The 15,000-nt window shown below is 49.6% G+C and overlaps 1 protein-coding gene across 1 annotated transcript in view; it reads left to right on the forward strand.

The window, feature by feature from the left end:
* The first annotated feature begins 872 nt into the window (after positions 1-872).
* The window catches only part of abi3bpa (ABI family, member 3 (NESH) binding protein a), a 27,045-nt gene continuing 12,917 nt past the window's right edge, over positions 873-15,000 (forward strand). The window contains 9 exon segments of the mRNA XM_084478389.1: positions 873-1,370; positions 7,980-8,159; positions 8,612-8,680; positions 8,799-8,931; positions 9,614-9,795; positions 10,048-10,094; positions 11,129-11,180; positions 11,649-11,714; positions 11,937-12,011. Coding sequence (XP_084334515.1) covers positions 1,247-1,370; positions 7,980-8,159; positions 8,612-8,680; positions 8,799-8,931; positions 9,614-9,795; positions 10,048-10,094; positions 11,129-11,180; positions 11,649-11,714; positions 11,937-12,011 — 928 coding nt within the window. The 5' untranslated portion in view covers positions 873-1,246.

Raw genomic sequence — 15,000 nt, forward strand, 5'->3', positions numbered from 1 at the left:
GCGTGATACTTTTTCTGCTTGTGTTTGCATGTGCATGTGCGTGTGCGTGCATGCTGCATGTGTTTGCATTTGCGTGCACACTGCCGCTTTTGTGGATGTGTGCGTGCGTGCTGTGTGTGTCTGTGCTTTGGTGTGGCATGTGTCTGACTGCGCTGCATGTTTTTTTCGTTAAAAATGTACTGTATGCATGCAAGAGAAAAGGAGAGAACGCTGTAGATGTTGACGTTCAAAGTGAAGATATGCCATGAGAAATACTCCATGCCTCTATGACCAAAGCAGATGGAGATGGAGAGACAGGGAGAGAGTAAAGCAAACATCAACGGCTGCATGGAAAGCATCAAATAGGGTCCTGGACATGGTGTGCTGTATCGGCAGGGACCATCAAGGCTTTAAAAGGAGATGCAAAATAAAGTTCAAAGTTAGTTGGCAAGTCAATGGTCTGCATGACCCAAAAAGAGAGGAGCGAGGGAGATAGGGAGGGAAGAGGAGAGCATGAGCTTAAAAGAGAGAGGGAGAGCACGAACGGGAGAGAGGCATTAGATAGACAAAGAAAAAATGAGGAGGGAGGGAGAGAGGAAGAAATGAGGGTGAGAGACAGAGGGAGCGCTTGGGACAATGAGGGAGAGAGAGAGAGAGAGAGAGAGAGAGAGAGTATGGTGTGGATCTGCGAGATGAGGAGAATGTGAAGTGGGTGTGCCTGTCTCTCTCTCTCTCTCTCTCTCTCTGTCTCTCTTGCTCTCTCTCTCTCTCTTACTCTTGCTCTCTCTCTCTCTCTCTCTCTCGCTCTCTCCCGGTCTCCTCCCTCCTGTTCTCCGGCGGTATAGATGGAGCAGGCACAATCCAGCGCAGCCCAGTCCAGAGAGCTGCACTAGTCCTGAGACCTCACCTCAGAGAAGTAGTCCAGCCACAACCACACGCACGCAAACACACACACACACAAACACACACACACACACACACACACACACAAAAACACTCACACTCCACACACTCCTGAAAGAGCTCCCGGATCTTCTGCGAGGGCCAGTCGGTTTTGCTGCCCCCCTCGCCAGGTTGATTACCGTGGGGCAGCCGTCCTACACCTGCTTCGTCTCCTTACTTTCCGCCTTTTCGCGAGACTTCCTTTCCCCCCCCCCCCCCCGAGGGGTTCCTGCAGACCGACGGCTGTGAACCAGGAGTGTGTGCACAGCAGGAGGTGGTGCACTACCGGAGATCCTGAGCTGGGCAGACGTTGACGTTGACGTTGATGATGATGATGATGATGATGACGCTGCTGACGGGCCGCTCACACAGAGCCCTGGGCTCCCTCTTCCTCGTGGCGGCCGTCGTCGTCGGGATGTGTGCGGCGGGACCGCCCACCAGGAGCAGAGGTAGGCTTCACCTGCACGTCACGCCTAGAGACGCCTGGAGAGCGCAGTTCGGTAGAGACGCGGGCTGCGCGTTTTTATTTTTTTTCTGTGTTTCGTGTGTGTGTGTTATTTGATGCAGCAGAAGAGAAAGCAACTAAGAAGAACGTTTTGTTGGGATTTCTAACGCATGCGTGGGAGGGGATTTGTGGATGAAAATGTTTGCAAAAATGTTTTGCAAACATGAACCTTGCTCGATTCCGTTTTGTATGCATTCGATTCAAATGAATGAATGCATTCCTGTGTGCAAATCACGGAGTTACACCTTTCGTATGTAGAACACTTGAGGTTGCTAGAGAGAGAAAGAGAGAGGGGGTGTGTGTGAGAGAGAGAGAGAGAGAGAGAGGGAGCGAGAGAGAAAGAGAGAGAGAGTGCTTGCATGAATGCATTAGGTGTAGAAGTCTGCAAGCAATGCTCTGTTTATGGTCCATGTGGGGTTGCCGCACATTTCTCTTAAAACCTGAGCCGCTCAGAGGCTGCTCGTGTGTCCAACAAAACCAGTACCAGGCTGGAGGTCGGGGGGTCACCCGGTGGGGGATGGCTTTCCCAGAAGTGCGCCCGCTTCACCCACCAGGAAGACAATTTGCACGCTTTACGAGTCTGTCTAATTACTTTTATCCACAGAGTCTCGCAAGCAACATCTGATGCTTTCTATAAAAGACCTATCAAAGCTTTCACAGTCAGGCAGTCAGACGCCCGGCTGGTTCTAATTAAAGCCCAAGACACTTTACTTTACCTTATCCCCCGGTTAAGGTGCCTTTCACAGGGACGAAGCGGCAAATACAAATCCACTGTTTATTTTACATTGTAAATGTGAAGGCTAAAACGTGCGGTGCAAATGCTGTAGTCCGTGCCCCCGCCTCGTGCCATGCCCTTTGTTAGAAAACATGCTGTGAACCAGCTCTAAGAGGGGGGTTTCTTTTGCCCTGCGGATTACACTGCATTGAGCTTCCCCGTCTGATTGGGATTCTCACGACAGCCGCGGAAAACACCCCGTTTTCCACGTACACTTTCCACCATATACTGTCTGCTAATTATCCCTGGTACCACACACAGAGACACACTACACACGCTACACACACACACACACTACATACACACACATGCACTCGTGCACATGCACACACACACACACACACACACACTACACACACTACACACACACACGCGCACACACACGCACGCACGCACGCACAAATACAGAAACTGATACATATTTCTCTGGCCCTCGTACCACGTAGCTGTTTTGTGCGAGCCGAAGCCGGACCGATGTGGAAGGGGACTTAAGGTGATTAGATGTTGAGTCTGCGCGGTGCGCTCTGTCTGCGAGCGGAGGCGGGGGCACAGTGGAAAAGAAGACACCGTGCATTTGGCGCTCCGGCAGGCTTCCACTGCGCTGCTCGCAGACGTTGGCCCGCAGACAGTAACAATACCGAGCCCCGGGGGCTAGATGAAAGAGTGGGCAGACGGCGGGCTTTGAAGCCCGGCTCGAGGTCCACATCCCCCCCCCCCCCCCGCTGACCCCGCCGTCAGGGGCCTGGGCCGGCTGGATACGGACAAGACAGACAGTTAGTTGTGCGAGGCTGCCTTACGCCCCGCGTGTCTCCGTTGGCGAGACGCCCGATCCGATCCGAGTCCAGGCCAGTGCAGTGAGGTGGTGCTGGAGTTGGTTGTGCGGTGCAGTGTGTGTGTGCGTGTGAGTGTGTGCTTGTTGGTGTTGTCTGTTGTTGTTCTGTCGTAGACTCATCAGGGCCTGTCGTCTTCAGATGGCACATTTGAGGCGGGAAATCTTATGATTATTATGTCTTTATATGTTTACTGACACATTTACGTACAGTTTTCAGGTAATATTTTGCCAGTTGGCAAACCATACATCTCGGCAAATGTTACGTTTTAACTTAATGGTGATTTGAGGTTTGATACTTCTAATCGCACCAGGCTAAACCAGGGCCTGTCTGTATCTGGTTTAAACCTAGCCCTGTCTGTATCTGGTTTAAACCTGGGCCTGTGTCTATCTGGTTTAAACCTGGGCCTGTGTCTATCTAGTGTAAACCTGGCTGGGCCTGTGTGTATCTGGTTTAAACCTAGCCCTGTCTGTATCTGATTTAAACCTAGCCCTGGCTGTATCAGGTGTAAACCTGTAACTTACACCGGAAAAGATGGACAATATAAATGATGGGTGCAGCGGAGGAGAAGGAAAAGCGGATTCGGGGGATTTAGCACAAGGTGACGGCGGGCCAGCAGATCTGGGAGACGGCCGGGGGAAGAGACAGATATGGGCCAGGGGAGATTGAGTGAAGCTGGGACGGGAGGAGGAGAGGAGGAGGAGGAGAAGGAGAGGAGGAGAGGAGGAGAGGAGGAAGAGGGGCGGCGGCGATGGAAGAAGCAGCAAACGTCATGAGAAGAAAACTGGGGAAACAGCTGTTGTCCGCCCCGAGTCTGACATGTGAAGATAGAGTGTGAGAGAAGCCGGACCAGCCGCAGAGAGCAGCCAAGGCAGGAGAGGAGGCATGAGAAGGAGCCGAAGCGAGACTCCTTCCAGCTGGACGGCGGCTGCCAGCTAAAGACCTCTTCCCCCCCCCCCCCACCCCCCCACCCCCCCACTGAGACACGGTTCCAACCGCTACCCCTGCCGGTGATTATGTTACGGTGGCCTCACCTGACAGGTTCTGTGGAGGAGAACATTAGATGGAGGCATGGCTGGAACTATCAGTATTTTCCAGGGTTGAATTAAGACAGGGCCCGCTGGCTCTGGGTTTTGCCTGGTGATTTCCTTGTGTAGTCCATTGGACGAAACAAAGAAAATATACGTGTTGTTCATCCAAATGGGCTGTTAAGGAATCAGACAAACGGTTTCCCATTCACCTCCCCTCTTAAAACACAGCAACCCGAGATTGGCGGAGGGGCGCCAAATCTGTCTGAAATTAAGAACCTGTTAGCAGAAATGAAGAGTTGGATCGTGTGTGTGTGTGTGTCTGCATGCGTACATATGTTTGTGTGGATGTGTGTGTGTGTGTGTGTATGTGTGTTTGTGAGTCTGTGCTTGCATGTACTGTATGTGTGTGTGTGTGTGTGTGTGCTTGTCCATGCATGTGTGAGCCTTTGTGTATGTGTGTGTGTGTGTGTGTGTGTGTGTGTGTATATGTGTGTGAGTGCATGTGTGTGCGTGTGTGGTTGGGGGTTCGTATGGAGCAAAACACCCAACAGGATGTGAGGTTTAATTGCCTGCTGTGGCTAAACTGACATAACTGCGTTACTTTGAGACACTTGTATTTTCCAGGACGGCCCCCATTAACTCTCACCAAGGTTCTTTTCCACACTGTCGGAATTCCACGGGACTGTGTTGCAAAACATTGCGAGGGCGTCCTGGATACACTCGTACACACACACATACACACACCAAGCGTGAACACATTTTGTTCTGATCTCACACAAAGATAACCCTATTAACCCCCCCTCCTTCTCCCCCCAAGCAAGGAGAGTCCCTCATGGATCTTGAGCCAAGATGGCGTATCTCCGAGATGCAAGCCGGCTCTTTCCAATTCCCAATCTCGGTCCCATCAAAACAGTTGCTCCGTCGCTGTGACGTAACGCTCGTTTTCAAAAGAATCTGAAAAAAAAAAAGGCGACTGAAATGTTTATTGAATTATGTGTCATGTTTTATTGTCTGATAGTCTTGTTTACTGGCAGATCTTCAACACATTGACGAAATCATGTTATGGCTGTTGAAGCCAGAGCGGTTGTTTCCATTGCAGTTACATAGTGAGCAGGGAGACCTTCTGGGAATACATAATGTATTTCACAGACATTCATCCGTCCAACATGTTGAATTAAAAAAAGAGATTTGAAGAGATTAGCAGCTATGGTTTCGTGAGGGGATTCACGTATTGGCTCCGATCGATGAATTCCATTATCACTCAATTATGAGGGGATGAAAGATCATAATTAAAATGCGATCTTTAAACAGTTTCCGTCTTAACATCTGTCTGCCATGATTCGTACGCAAAAGTATAACATGAGCCACGCAGAAGTAGGGAGGAACAGGGAGTAACATATCTTTTGACAAATTAGAGGCATTCATCCTGCGCTGCCTGTGACTATGAGTCCATGGAATTTACTGCTTAAAGACGCCCAACATTGAGTGATATTGTGAGGTTGTAGGGTCAATTATAGCGAAATGTTATTCTGCGTGGGGACTAATCTATCCTGTCTACACAGGTCAGGGTCATGGTTAAAACTAAATACCTGAAGACCTGCGTTGTACAGCACCCCATGTTCATGTGATGCAACGTTTGTTTTTTTCCCTGACATGAAGATGCGTGTGGAGCTGGAGGCGTATTGCAATCGCATGACTGCTGTGTCTGCGTTACATCCATGTGTGTAATCCACACCATACATCCACGGCTGGATTGTAAATGTTGTGTTCACGCAGCCCAAATGCAGATGGCCACACACACCTGCACGGACACGCCTGCCCCAGACACATACACACACGCACACACACACGCACACACACGCATGTACACACATACACACAGGCGCACACACACGCACACACACACACACACACACACACACACACACACACACACACACACACACACACACACACGCATGTACACACATACACACACACACACGCATGTACACACATACACACACACACACACACGCACACACACAGATCTTTGGCGACTTCATATCCATTACAATCCTTTTGGATTAGCTTGTTGTTGATATTTTAGCTTATAATCTGATTGGTTGTTGGACCCATAGCTGGACATGTTTTCTAAAGGCTAATTCATCTTAGCCTGGAAATACTGATGCATGTTGCTGTCCCAAGTCAGGGAACCGGCCCAGCGCCTGGTGTGGGGCGGGATTCTTATGGGACTCCGCCAGGGCTCGCCTGCGTTGGCCTTTTGCGAGCTCTGCCAGAAGTGTCCTCATGTTTCACGCAGTGGGGAGACCGCCTTCCAAGGCACCAGGCAGCCACACTATTGTTTTGTTTGTGTGTTTCTTTTGATTGGAACTATAGCAGGCAGCAACCAAACACATGCATCTTTTGATAGGAAACATGCAACTCCTCAACGTGCAGCCGGCAAAGTTTTTCCACATTGGAGTCTCCCTGGCTTTTCCACTGTCGCTCTTTCTGTGTGTGTGTGTGTGTGTGTGTGTGTGTGTGTGTGTGTGTGTGTGTGTGTGTGATTTTGGCCCTGCACAGCGCTGGCGTTCCCGCTGAAACACAGTTCCACCGTCTCCGTCTCCTCTGAATAGTGAAACCAAGGTTACGCGCAGCAATACAACCGAAGCTCCACACGACTCAACGCAGGAGAACTTTGCTATTATTATGTATCAAAACCTTGGAAGACATCGCGTAAACATGCCACCCGCTCACTTGATTGTGCTTGGTTTATTTACATGTTTTGTATACACACGCACACACACGTGCACGCAAGAACGTGCACACACGCACGCATACATGCACGCACGAACGTGCACACACACTCGCGCACACACACACACACACACACACATGCATGCAAGATGGTGTACATACACACAGAGATGCATGCATGTGAACCTTTGCACATTCACCCCCCCCCACCCCCACCCCCCCCCCCCCCTTACACACACACACACACACACTCACACACATATGCACACCCACAAAGCTTCAAATATGACACATGTCGTCTTAAGTTCTTAACTGACATTAACTACGAGCAAGGTACTAACAAGAAAGCAAGAAACTATTCTATCCACCGCAAAATGTCAGCGTGCATGAAGCAGCAGGCCTACACGTGAGTGGTCCTGTCCTCATTTCAACTGTTTGATCAAGCGTGGGCGACTTGAAGTTCTTGTAAAGCCGTAAATTGTGGTTATGGTCCAACGCTCGCTGGGTAAAGGATTTCTTGTTTTATGACTGTTTGTATTGCCTGTCTTTGTGAGGTTTTGCTGGGGAATATTTTCTAAAGGTTTATTGCCAAATGGGGTTAAACTCTCCTCTGGCTGACCTCAAGTTCTAACCAAGTGTTTACAGATTCAATCTTATTGCTGCCTCAGGTCTGATTCCGATGCCTGTTTTCAAAGGAGAAGAAGTTTGCGCTATTAGGTAGAGTGGACCGAAGATTTACGAGGCATGTTTGTGTTAAACGCCTTATATCTCTTATAATACCATTTAAACCTTTCTCCGTACACAGAATAAAAACAAGGTGTTCTCTGCTAGATATGCGAGCTGAGTGCCATCCCCACCCTTGAAATAATGGAAACCACCATTTAGAAATATTTCCCACAAATCTGCTCGCTCATCAAAACCCTGAACCTCAACCCTGAAACATTGTTCAATTGATAAAACACGGTTTCCTTAATATTCTGAATGATTCCTTCTTAGGCATGATCCCATATTGAGCTCGCACCGCACGACAGACCATGTGACTGAATGTTTGTCTAATGACACGAACCGCGTGCGGCTGCAGGCCCAAAACGTTTCATCCCAGGCTGACGAAACCAAAGACGTAAACCCCTTGTCTTCCTCTCTGCCCCCCCCCTCACTTCCCTCCCCCCCTCTGGCAGTGAGACGGCAGAACATGAAGGTGCGTATCAACGCCACGGGGGACACCATCATCATGAAGTTCCTGCGGCCCAACGCCGACACCAAGCTGGAGGGCTACATCCTGGGCTACGGCGGCAGCATGTTCTCCAAGCAGTACATCCAGCTGCCGGAGAACGGACAGCCGTACGAGACGGAGATGGGTAAGACGAGGACGGTGATGGGAGGTTTTCACAACGCTGGGTGGGTGGGTGGGTGTGGGTGTGTGTGTGGCGAAATCCGACAAGATGTATCCTGGTAAGCGTGACAGACGGGGGGAATGTCTGTAGTGCTGTTATACACACACGTGCCTCGCGTTTGGAACCGTTTAGTCACGGCTGGGTTCTCGGCCTCCTCTGAGAGAGACGCACCCACACGCACACACCACACAGACAATCGACAAGGCCTGTGGCTCTCGCGGTTCTGCGATCCTCAAATCCCTGACTTTGTGCTGTTTCGTGCCCAACATCGTCCAAATCGTCATGGACATGTACCTCCGGTCGTGTCTTGGTCTTTGATCAGCACATGGCAGCCACAGGCTCCCGAAGGGGATAGCTCGTCATCCACATCGTCATCATCATCATCATCATGATCATCCCTGTTTTGCCTCTAATAGATGCCGAGCCCAAGTACCTCATCGCTGTCCAGCCCATTCCACTCAATGAAGTGAAGAAACAGTGCACAGGTACACCCCAAAGCCGTCCCTAAGGTTTAAAATACCAAACTTAACCAAACCAGCGCTTTGTGTCAGACATCTTGAGATTTGTGTCAGAAACTGCGGTGTTCCTCCTCTGTGCTCTCAGGCAAGGTACAAGTGGAGAAGCCACTGCATCTGGTCATTGGCTCCGTGACCCCGACGTCAGTGCTCCTGTCCTGGGGAACTCTGCTGAAGACCCCCTACGAGGGCAACGTCATGAACGACTGTCTGGAGGAAGGGTGAGTTATCATACCCGTAAAGCTCCACATAGTATACACTCCTCAACCCCGGGAAAAATAAGAGAGAAAGAAGACGGCTGTAAAGGGAGGAAGGGTTCAAGGGCGAGCGTGTGACCTGTTATGTACGGTTCTGATATCAAGCTTTGAGGTGAATTGGCGCAAGGTGGTGTTGGTCCATGGACTGGGTGCCGGCCATGGACTGAAGGTGTAGGGTGGGTTTACGAAACAAGATGCCAACGGAATATTAAATCCACACCACTGTATGGACATGGGCTTCCATCTGTTTGCAATGTGGGAGCATGCAGGTGTTTGATATTGTGGCAGACTGGAAGTATGGATCTTCTTGGCTTTCAGCCTATGGGAGTGCATAGAGTTATATATCGTTTTGGTTTACATATTCAACAGAAAACAGATCTTCCTTTCTAAAATTCCATTTAGTTATCTATGCACAGAGAAGTTTTGGGGATAATATTGTACAGTTGACTTGGACATGCTAGTTTCACCTTTGTCTCCTGCACTACGGAAATGTAAACTCCTTTTTAAAGTCACAATCACCGTGACAGCCAAGAAACAAACTCAATTGAGCCATGATCCCACATCCTGCGGCCAATTCATTAGAATTCTATAATCGTACAAATAAGATGAGCTCAAGGCTTTGCCGATCCGTCACGTCCTCCCCCAGGCATTACACGGTGCGTTACCGTGAGAGGCACAGGAAGTGGAACTACCAGACCTGCCCCACCAGCGACACAGTCATCGATAACCTCAAACCCAACACAGCCTATGAGTTTGGTGTGCAACCCAATGGGCCCGACAGACCCGGCACGTGGAGCAAGCCAGTCATCCACAACACCAACATTGGAGGTACGCAACGTCGGCTCTCTCACATAAATATTGTTGGGTTTGTGGGGCGCCTCAAAGAGAGCCAAAACAATTTCTGTTTATTTGTTCACGCAATCCACAAGCAAAAGCTTAAGCCACGCTTTGTACGAGTCTCAGGCGTACGCCTTGATCCTGACGGAGGAGATGTTTGAAATGTGGTGCTTTTCATTAATTCCCGTTCTTCCTGCGGGTTCCGCCGCACTCACCGTCCTCACCGTGCATTGTGTCTTCCAGACAAACCTATCCAGAAACACTTCAAACCACGTCCAGTGAAGCCTACGGTATGTGTTGTTTTGAAATGTGAAAAAAAGTAAATTGAATTCTATTGGTGACTGAGACCCTTTTGAATGCTAGCTCCGACTGATCTCTACAGTGACATTTAGCAGAGGGGAAGCTAACCCTAATTGCTACAAGCTTGTGAACGACACTAAGCTATACAGTACTAAGGGTGCGCTTCCTCCACCTCACCAAAGTCAAGACCTCAGGTCGAATGACCGTGAGCATCCCACGTAGACAGAGATTTGCCGCAGATGCTGTGTAGTAAGCTTAAGTTCCATTTTACATTTAAATCCGGGGCATTTACCAGGCGCTTTTATCCAAAGCGACTTACAACCATTCATACGCCATTCACACAACCGACGGCGGAGTCAACCATGCACGGCAACAGTCAGCTCGTCGGGAACGGTTAGGGTTAGGCGGCTTGCTTAGGAACACCTCAACACTCTAGCTAGGAGGAGCCGGGGATAGAACTGGCAACCTTCCGGTTGGAAGTGGACCCGCTCCACATCCTGAGCTGCGTCCGTCCCTGTGAGTGTAATGTGAGCGTAACGTGTTCTGAAGGATATTCTGATCATTGAGTTTCCATTCAACTATTGCATGGAAACAGCGTGAGCGAGGCCAGTCGAGTCGAGGTACCCGCTGGCTGGCTCAGCGTCCGACTGGAGTATTTAAAAGGAGGGACAAAGACGGAGAGAAAGGACCTCTGGCGTCTGGGGTTTCCTGCTGTGCAATGTGGTTTGGGTCTTGTGCCTGTTGCCTCCACGTCCGCTCGTTCACAACATTGGCACTTTCGAAGGAAAACCGGGATAACCTATTCCCGATGGGGGCGTTCAGGCGTTTGATGGGATGTAGCAAGCCATCGGCTTATGTAACACGGAGAAATAGGCGCACGGGGGACAGAATGTCAGTTGTGAAAAAGTCATAACATCTTGATGTGATGATAGTGGAACTCACTCTGAGCCGTTGACAGATCGGGCCCCTCGATGCGTTGCAAACACTGTCTTCATCGCTGTTTTTTGTTTATCTTTTCCCCCAGCAGAAACCTTTCCCCGGGGGCCCACGCGCCTTCCCCTTCCCGCCTCGCCCTGGTAAGCCAATAGGGAGATGCTCCTGATGTCGGTCTAACTCTCTGAACCCAGTTTAACACCAGCAAAGTTTTTACAGGCCGTCAGGATTTACGGCTGCTCAGAAACGTCTTCTGCCCCCGTCTCCGTCTTCGTGACCCCCCCCCCCCCCCCCCCCCCCCCGCTACGAGTCTGTGCACTGGAAGACGTTTGAGTCGACTTGTTGTTTTTCAGCTGAGGCCTCGTCCTCAGCATGGGTGTCAATGTGTAATCCCCTGATTTTTATTTCACAACCTTCATCTCGTAGGTTGGCTGGACGCGAGAGGCATGACGCTGACATTGTTTGCCTGAGATCATGACTAAACTTGGAAAAGTCCCTTTTTCTTCACAGCACTTTAATCATCATTTGTGGTGCCCGTACATGGACTATGTTGCAATGCCTATGATCTGTATTATTAACATAATAAATCTCTTCCATGTTTTACTTCTCAGTTCTTCATAACAGGACCCAGGGCAGGCTGACTGACATCCGGAAATTAGGCCCTAAAGCAACCCTTGGTAAATGACGCCTAACCCTAAAGCTAGGCTTACAGGTTTATAACATGTTCTTCCATTCTGTTTCTGACCTTCCTCATGTGTGTGTTGTCCATCTATCTCCGTCTCTTTTCTCTGAATATATACCGTTGCAGGAAATAATGCTGGTACTTTTTTTTTTTTTATCAACACCAAATTAAGTGAAGGACACACTCCGTATAACATAACATATGTTATACTCCTCAGCTCCGACCCACGTCACTAGGCAGAATTCTCTGCCTAACCCCGGACTCACAAACCCTCTGCTCAAACTGCTCATGGGTAAACAGTCATGGTATTTTACTTGAAGCACTTTGCTGGCGTGGCCGTGCATAATCACAGGCTTGGCCGATGGAGTCCTACAGTTTGCCTAGTTTGTACAGCGCTGCATGAGCAAGGTTGGCATGCCCTAATCAGGCCTTTTCTGCCGTGCCAGCAGACTGCTTTTGTTGGTTCATAACGAAAACCCAAGCATAGGGCGGCTTTTGTTGCACAATATTATGGCCAAATCATTGTAATAACTTTAATGGCTCGTGTTTGGGTAGCAGTTATTACTGCCCGTGTTGACATATACGACATGTACTCCTTAGTGATATACTGTCAATGCCAGAACATTTGGTACATTGGTTTGTTTGCCAGCATGTAGTGCAAAGAAAGATTCTGTATTTGAATACAGAATAAGACCTATACCAAAATCTATGAATATGGTAGCATTATTTCACAAGTTTAGATAGATAGATAGATAGATAGGAACTTTATTAATTCCTCGGGAAGCTTCTCTCAGGAAATTGCACTTCCAGCAGCAGCAAACACCATGTTACAAAAAGAATAAGAAATCTGCTGCTTATGTCCAGTATGTTATTTTTTCCATCCATGAACTCATCCTCCCTACGTCATTATCTAAGACAGATACCTTTCATTGTCACACATTTTCACATTTAGCGTTAATGATCGTTCAGCAACAAGAACAAACGGTTCCATAAATTAACATGGTGGCGTGTTGATCTCTGTATCCCTTAGCAACATTACCACTTTCCTAAACACACACAACAGTCATATAAACCTTATAGGGCCATAAAAAACGAGTGAAGGTACCGATGGCCTAGACCGCTCCGTTGCTTGCACTGGTTCTCTGTTGGCTTTTCCCTCTCTGCCTAACTCCTTAGTTTTTCCGTGAGGAAAAGCTATGATCAGATTGAATAATCAATCTGGAATGGTCCATCAAAATCCCAAGGCAGGTGATCAATAAGCAGCCATTGAGCCTGATGCCTCAAGGCACCCTATAACCTCATGGATTTGGATACCATTCCTTCACTGTTGCTTGGGAACTGAGATCCGCAGGGTTACGGTTGTTGTATTGGAAACTCCTCCATGTGGGCTGCTTGCCGTCGAAATGGAACCACTGCTATCAGTCTCCTGCCATAGAGAAGTCATTGTCTAACTTACTGTTTGCTCCAGGAAAAGCGCTGAGAGATCTCAAGCCAGCTGCTATTGGCCTCAGCATTTATTGCTCTAAATTTGTGCTGTGCTCCATTATTATTTATGTTCCTGCTTTTATCTATTTTTAAGGCACTAAACCCATTCTTTTCCTACTGTCATACAGGACCTTCTATGTGATATATAATCTCACTGTGCAGCATTATGCCATCTTGGCCATACTGTTTTCTTTTGCACAACCTAGGAGAAGACCACTCCAGATCTGTCTTCCCTCCTTTCTTGGATGTTCTTCCAGCTCCAAGGGTCCTTCCTAAGCTCCCCCTTTCCATCACTATCGTGTCTTTAGTACCCCAAACAAATGGTCCCGTCCCGCCAAAGGCCCTTCCGACTGATTACATTAGGCAGACCACCACTCAAACCCATCCTCCGCAGAATCTCAGAATCTCACCTCCCGCTAAAACCACTCCCGAGCCCAAACCCCGTCCCCACGCTACTCAGACCCAGTCTCGAACCAAGCCCCCGCCTGCCCACGCGTCACTTCCTCCTTCAAGGACCACCCATCGCCAGTCCCAAACCCCCAGCGTCGCTCATTCTGACCTGCACAATAAGACCATGCCTTGGTTCCAAACGCAGCCACTGCCAAAGACCAAAACACGGCCTCGGTTTGAACAGAGGCCAAAGCCGTCCGTCATCCAGCCACGGCCCCGGCAGGTTCCGCCACCCAACCCCCAGGCCAGACCCAAGCCACAGTCCCCTCCAAAGACCAAACCCCAAATCATGACCAAGCCAAGCTCTAAAAAAAAGATCACACCCAAGCAGCAGCAGCCGCCGCAAACAAATATCAAACCCCAGTCCCGACCCAAGCCCGAGACTCTCGGGCTTGGGAAATCTCACCCCAAAAACCTTTTTCCTCGGCGTCAGCCTCAGGCCACGACTCAAACCCGGCGTCCCAGGGTCAACCCCGGACTGCAAGTCCCCACGGGTAATGACCTCTTCCCACCGGTGATGTAACACAGTCATGAATACATTATCAAAACATGTTTGTGTTTTGCATTACCGTTGTCTTCTTCTATGTGTTTGGATTGACATTGTGATTGTTGCTGTTCTAAACTATAACCAACAACCAACGAAAAAAAAGCTTACATGATGATGGTCCAGGCGCCTAATTCATTACAGTGTTTGTTTTTAAAGTAGGCCATTTCAGATAAAAAGCAAGTTTTCTTCCACACAGCACCTAGTCATCCCGAGGTGGGCAAGCCTCTGCCAAGACCCGCCCTGGCGGCCGAGAGCGGCAGTAGTAACGAGCAGGGTAAACATGATGACACGCTCGCCCCGTTACATGTTGTCATCGGTGCACACGGGGACCCCCACTGCGCTTCCAGTGGTCCCCCTCCAACTGTCCGTCAACGTCGTGTTGGACCGTCTCCCCCGCTTCTTCCCCCCCCCCCCCCCCATTGTTCCATCCTCCACAGTACATTGTCCCCCCCCCCACCGCCATTTCCACTCCCACCATCCATCCTGTTTCCATCCCTGTCGTCTCTACTCTGGGCCCAGCCACATTCAACCACCACCCCCCCCGGGCCACCCCCCCCATCGGGCCATCCCCCAACCACGCTCCAAACTCTGGCTCTGTCTCAGCCTTTTTTCGAAACCCATACCACTCAATCTTCATTCTGTCCCTACTCTGCTTTTGTGCGTTGTTGTGTCTCGTTGTGTCTCCATCAATCACCGTTTCATTCCATCCAGGTCTGGTAAGAGCTGCTCTTGGGAGCAGATGTTTCCTAACTCCCCCCCGTCCCCCGTCCCCCGTCCCCCACCCACCCCCGTCCGTCTC

The sequence above is a fragment of the Micromesistius poutassou genome (assembly GCF_964030765.1).
Source record: "Micromesistius poutassou genome assembly, chromosome: 14".
Taxonomy (NCBI): Eukaryota; Metazoa; Chordata; class Actinopteri; order Gadiformes; family Gadidae; genus Micromesistius; species Micromesistius poutassou.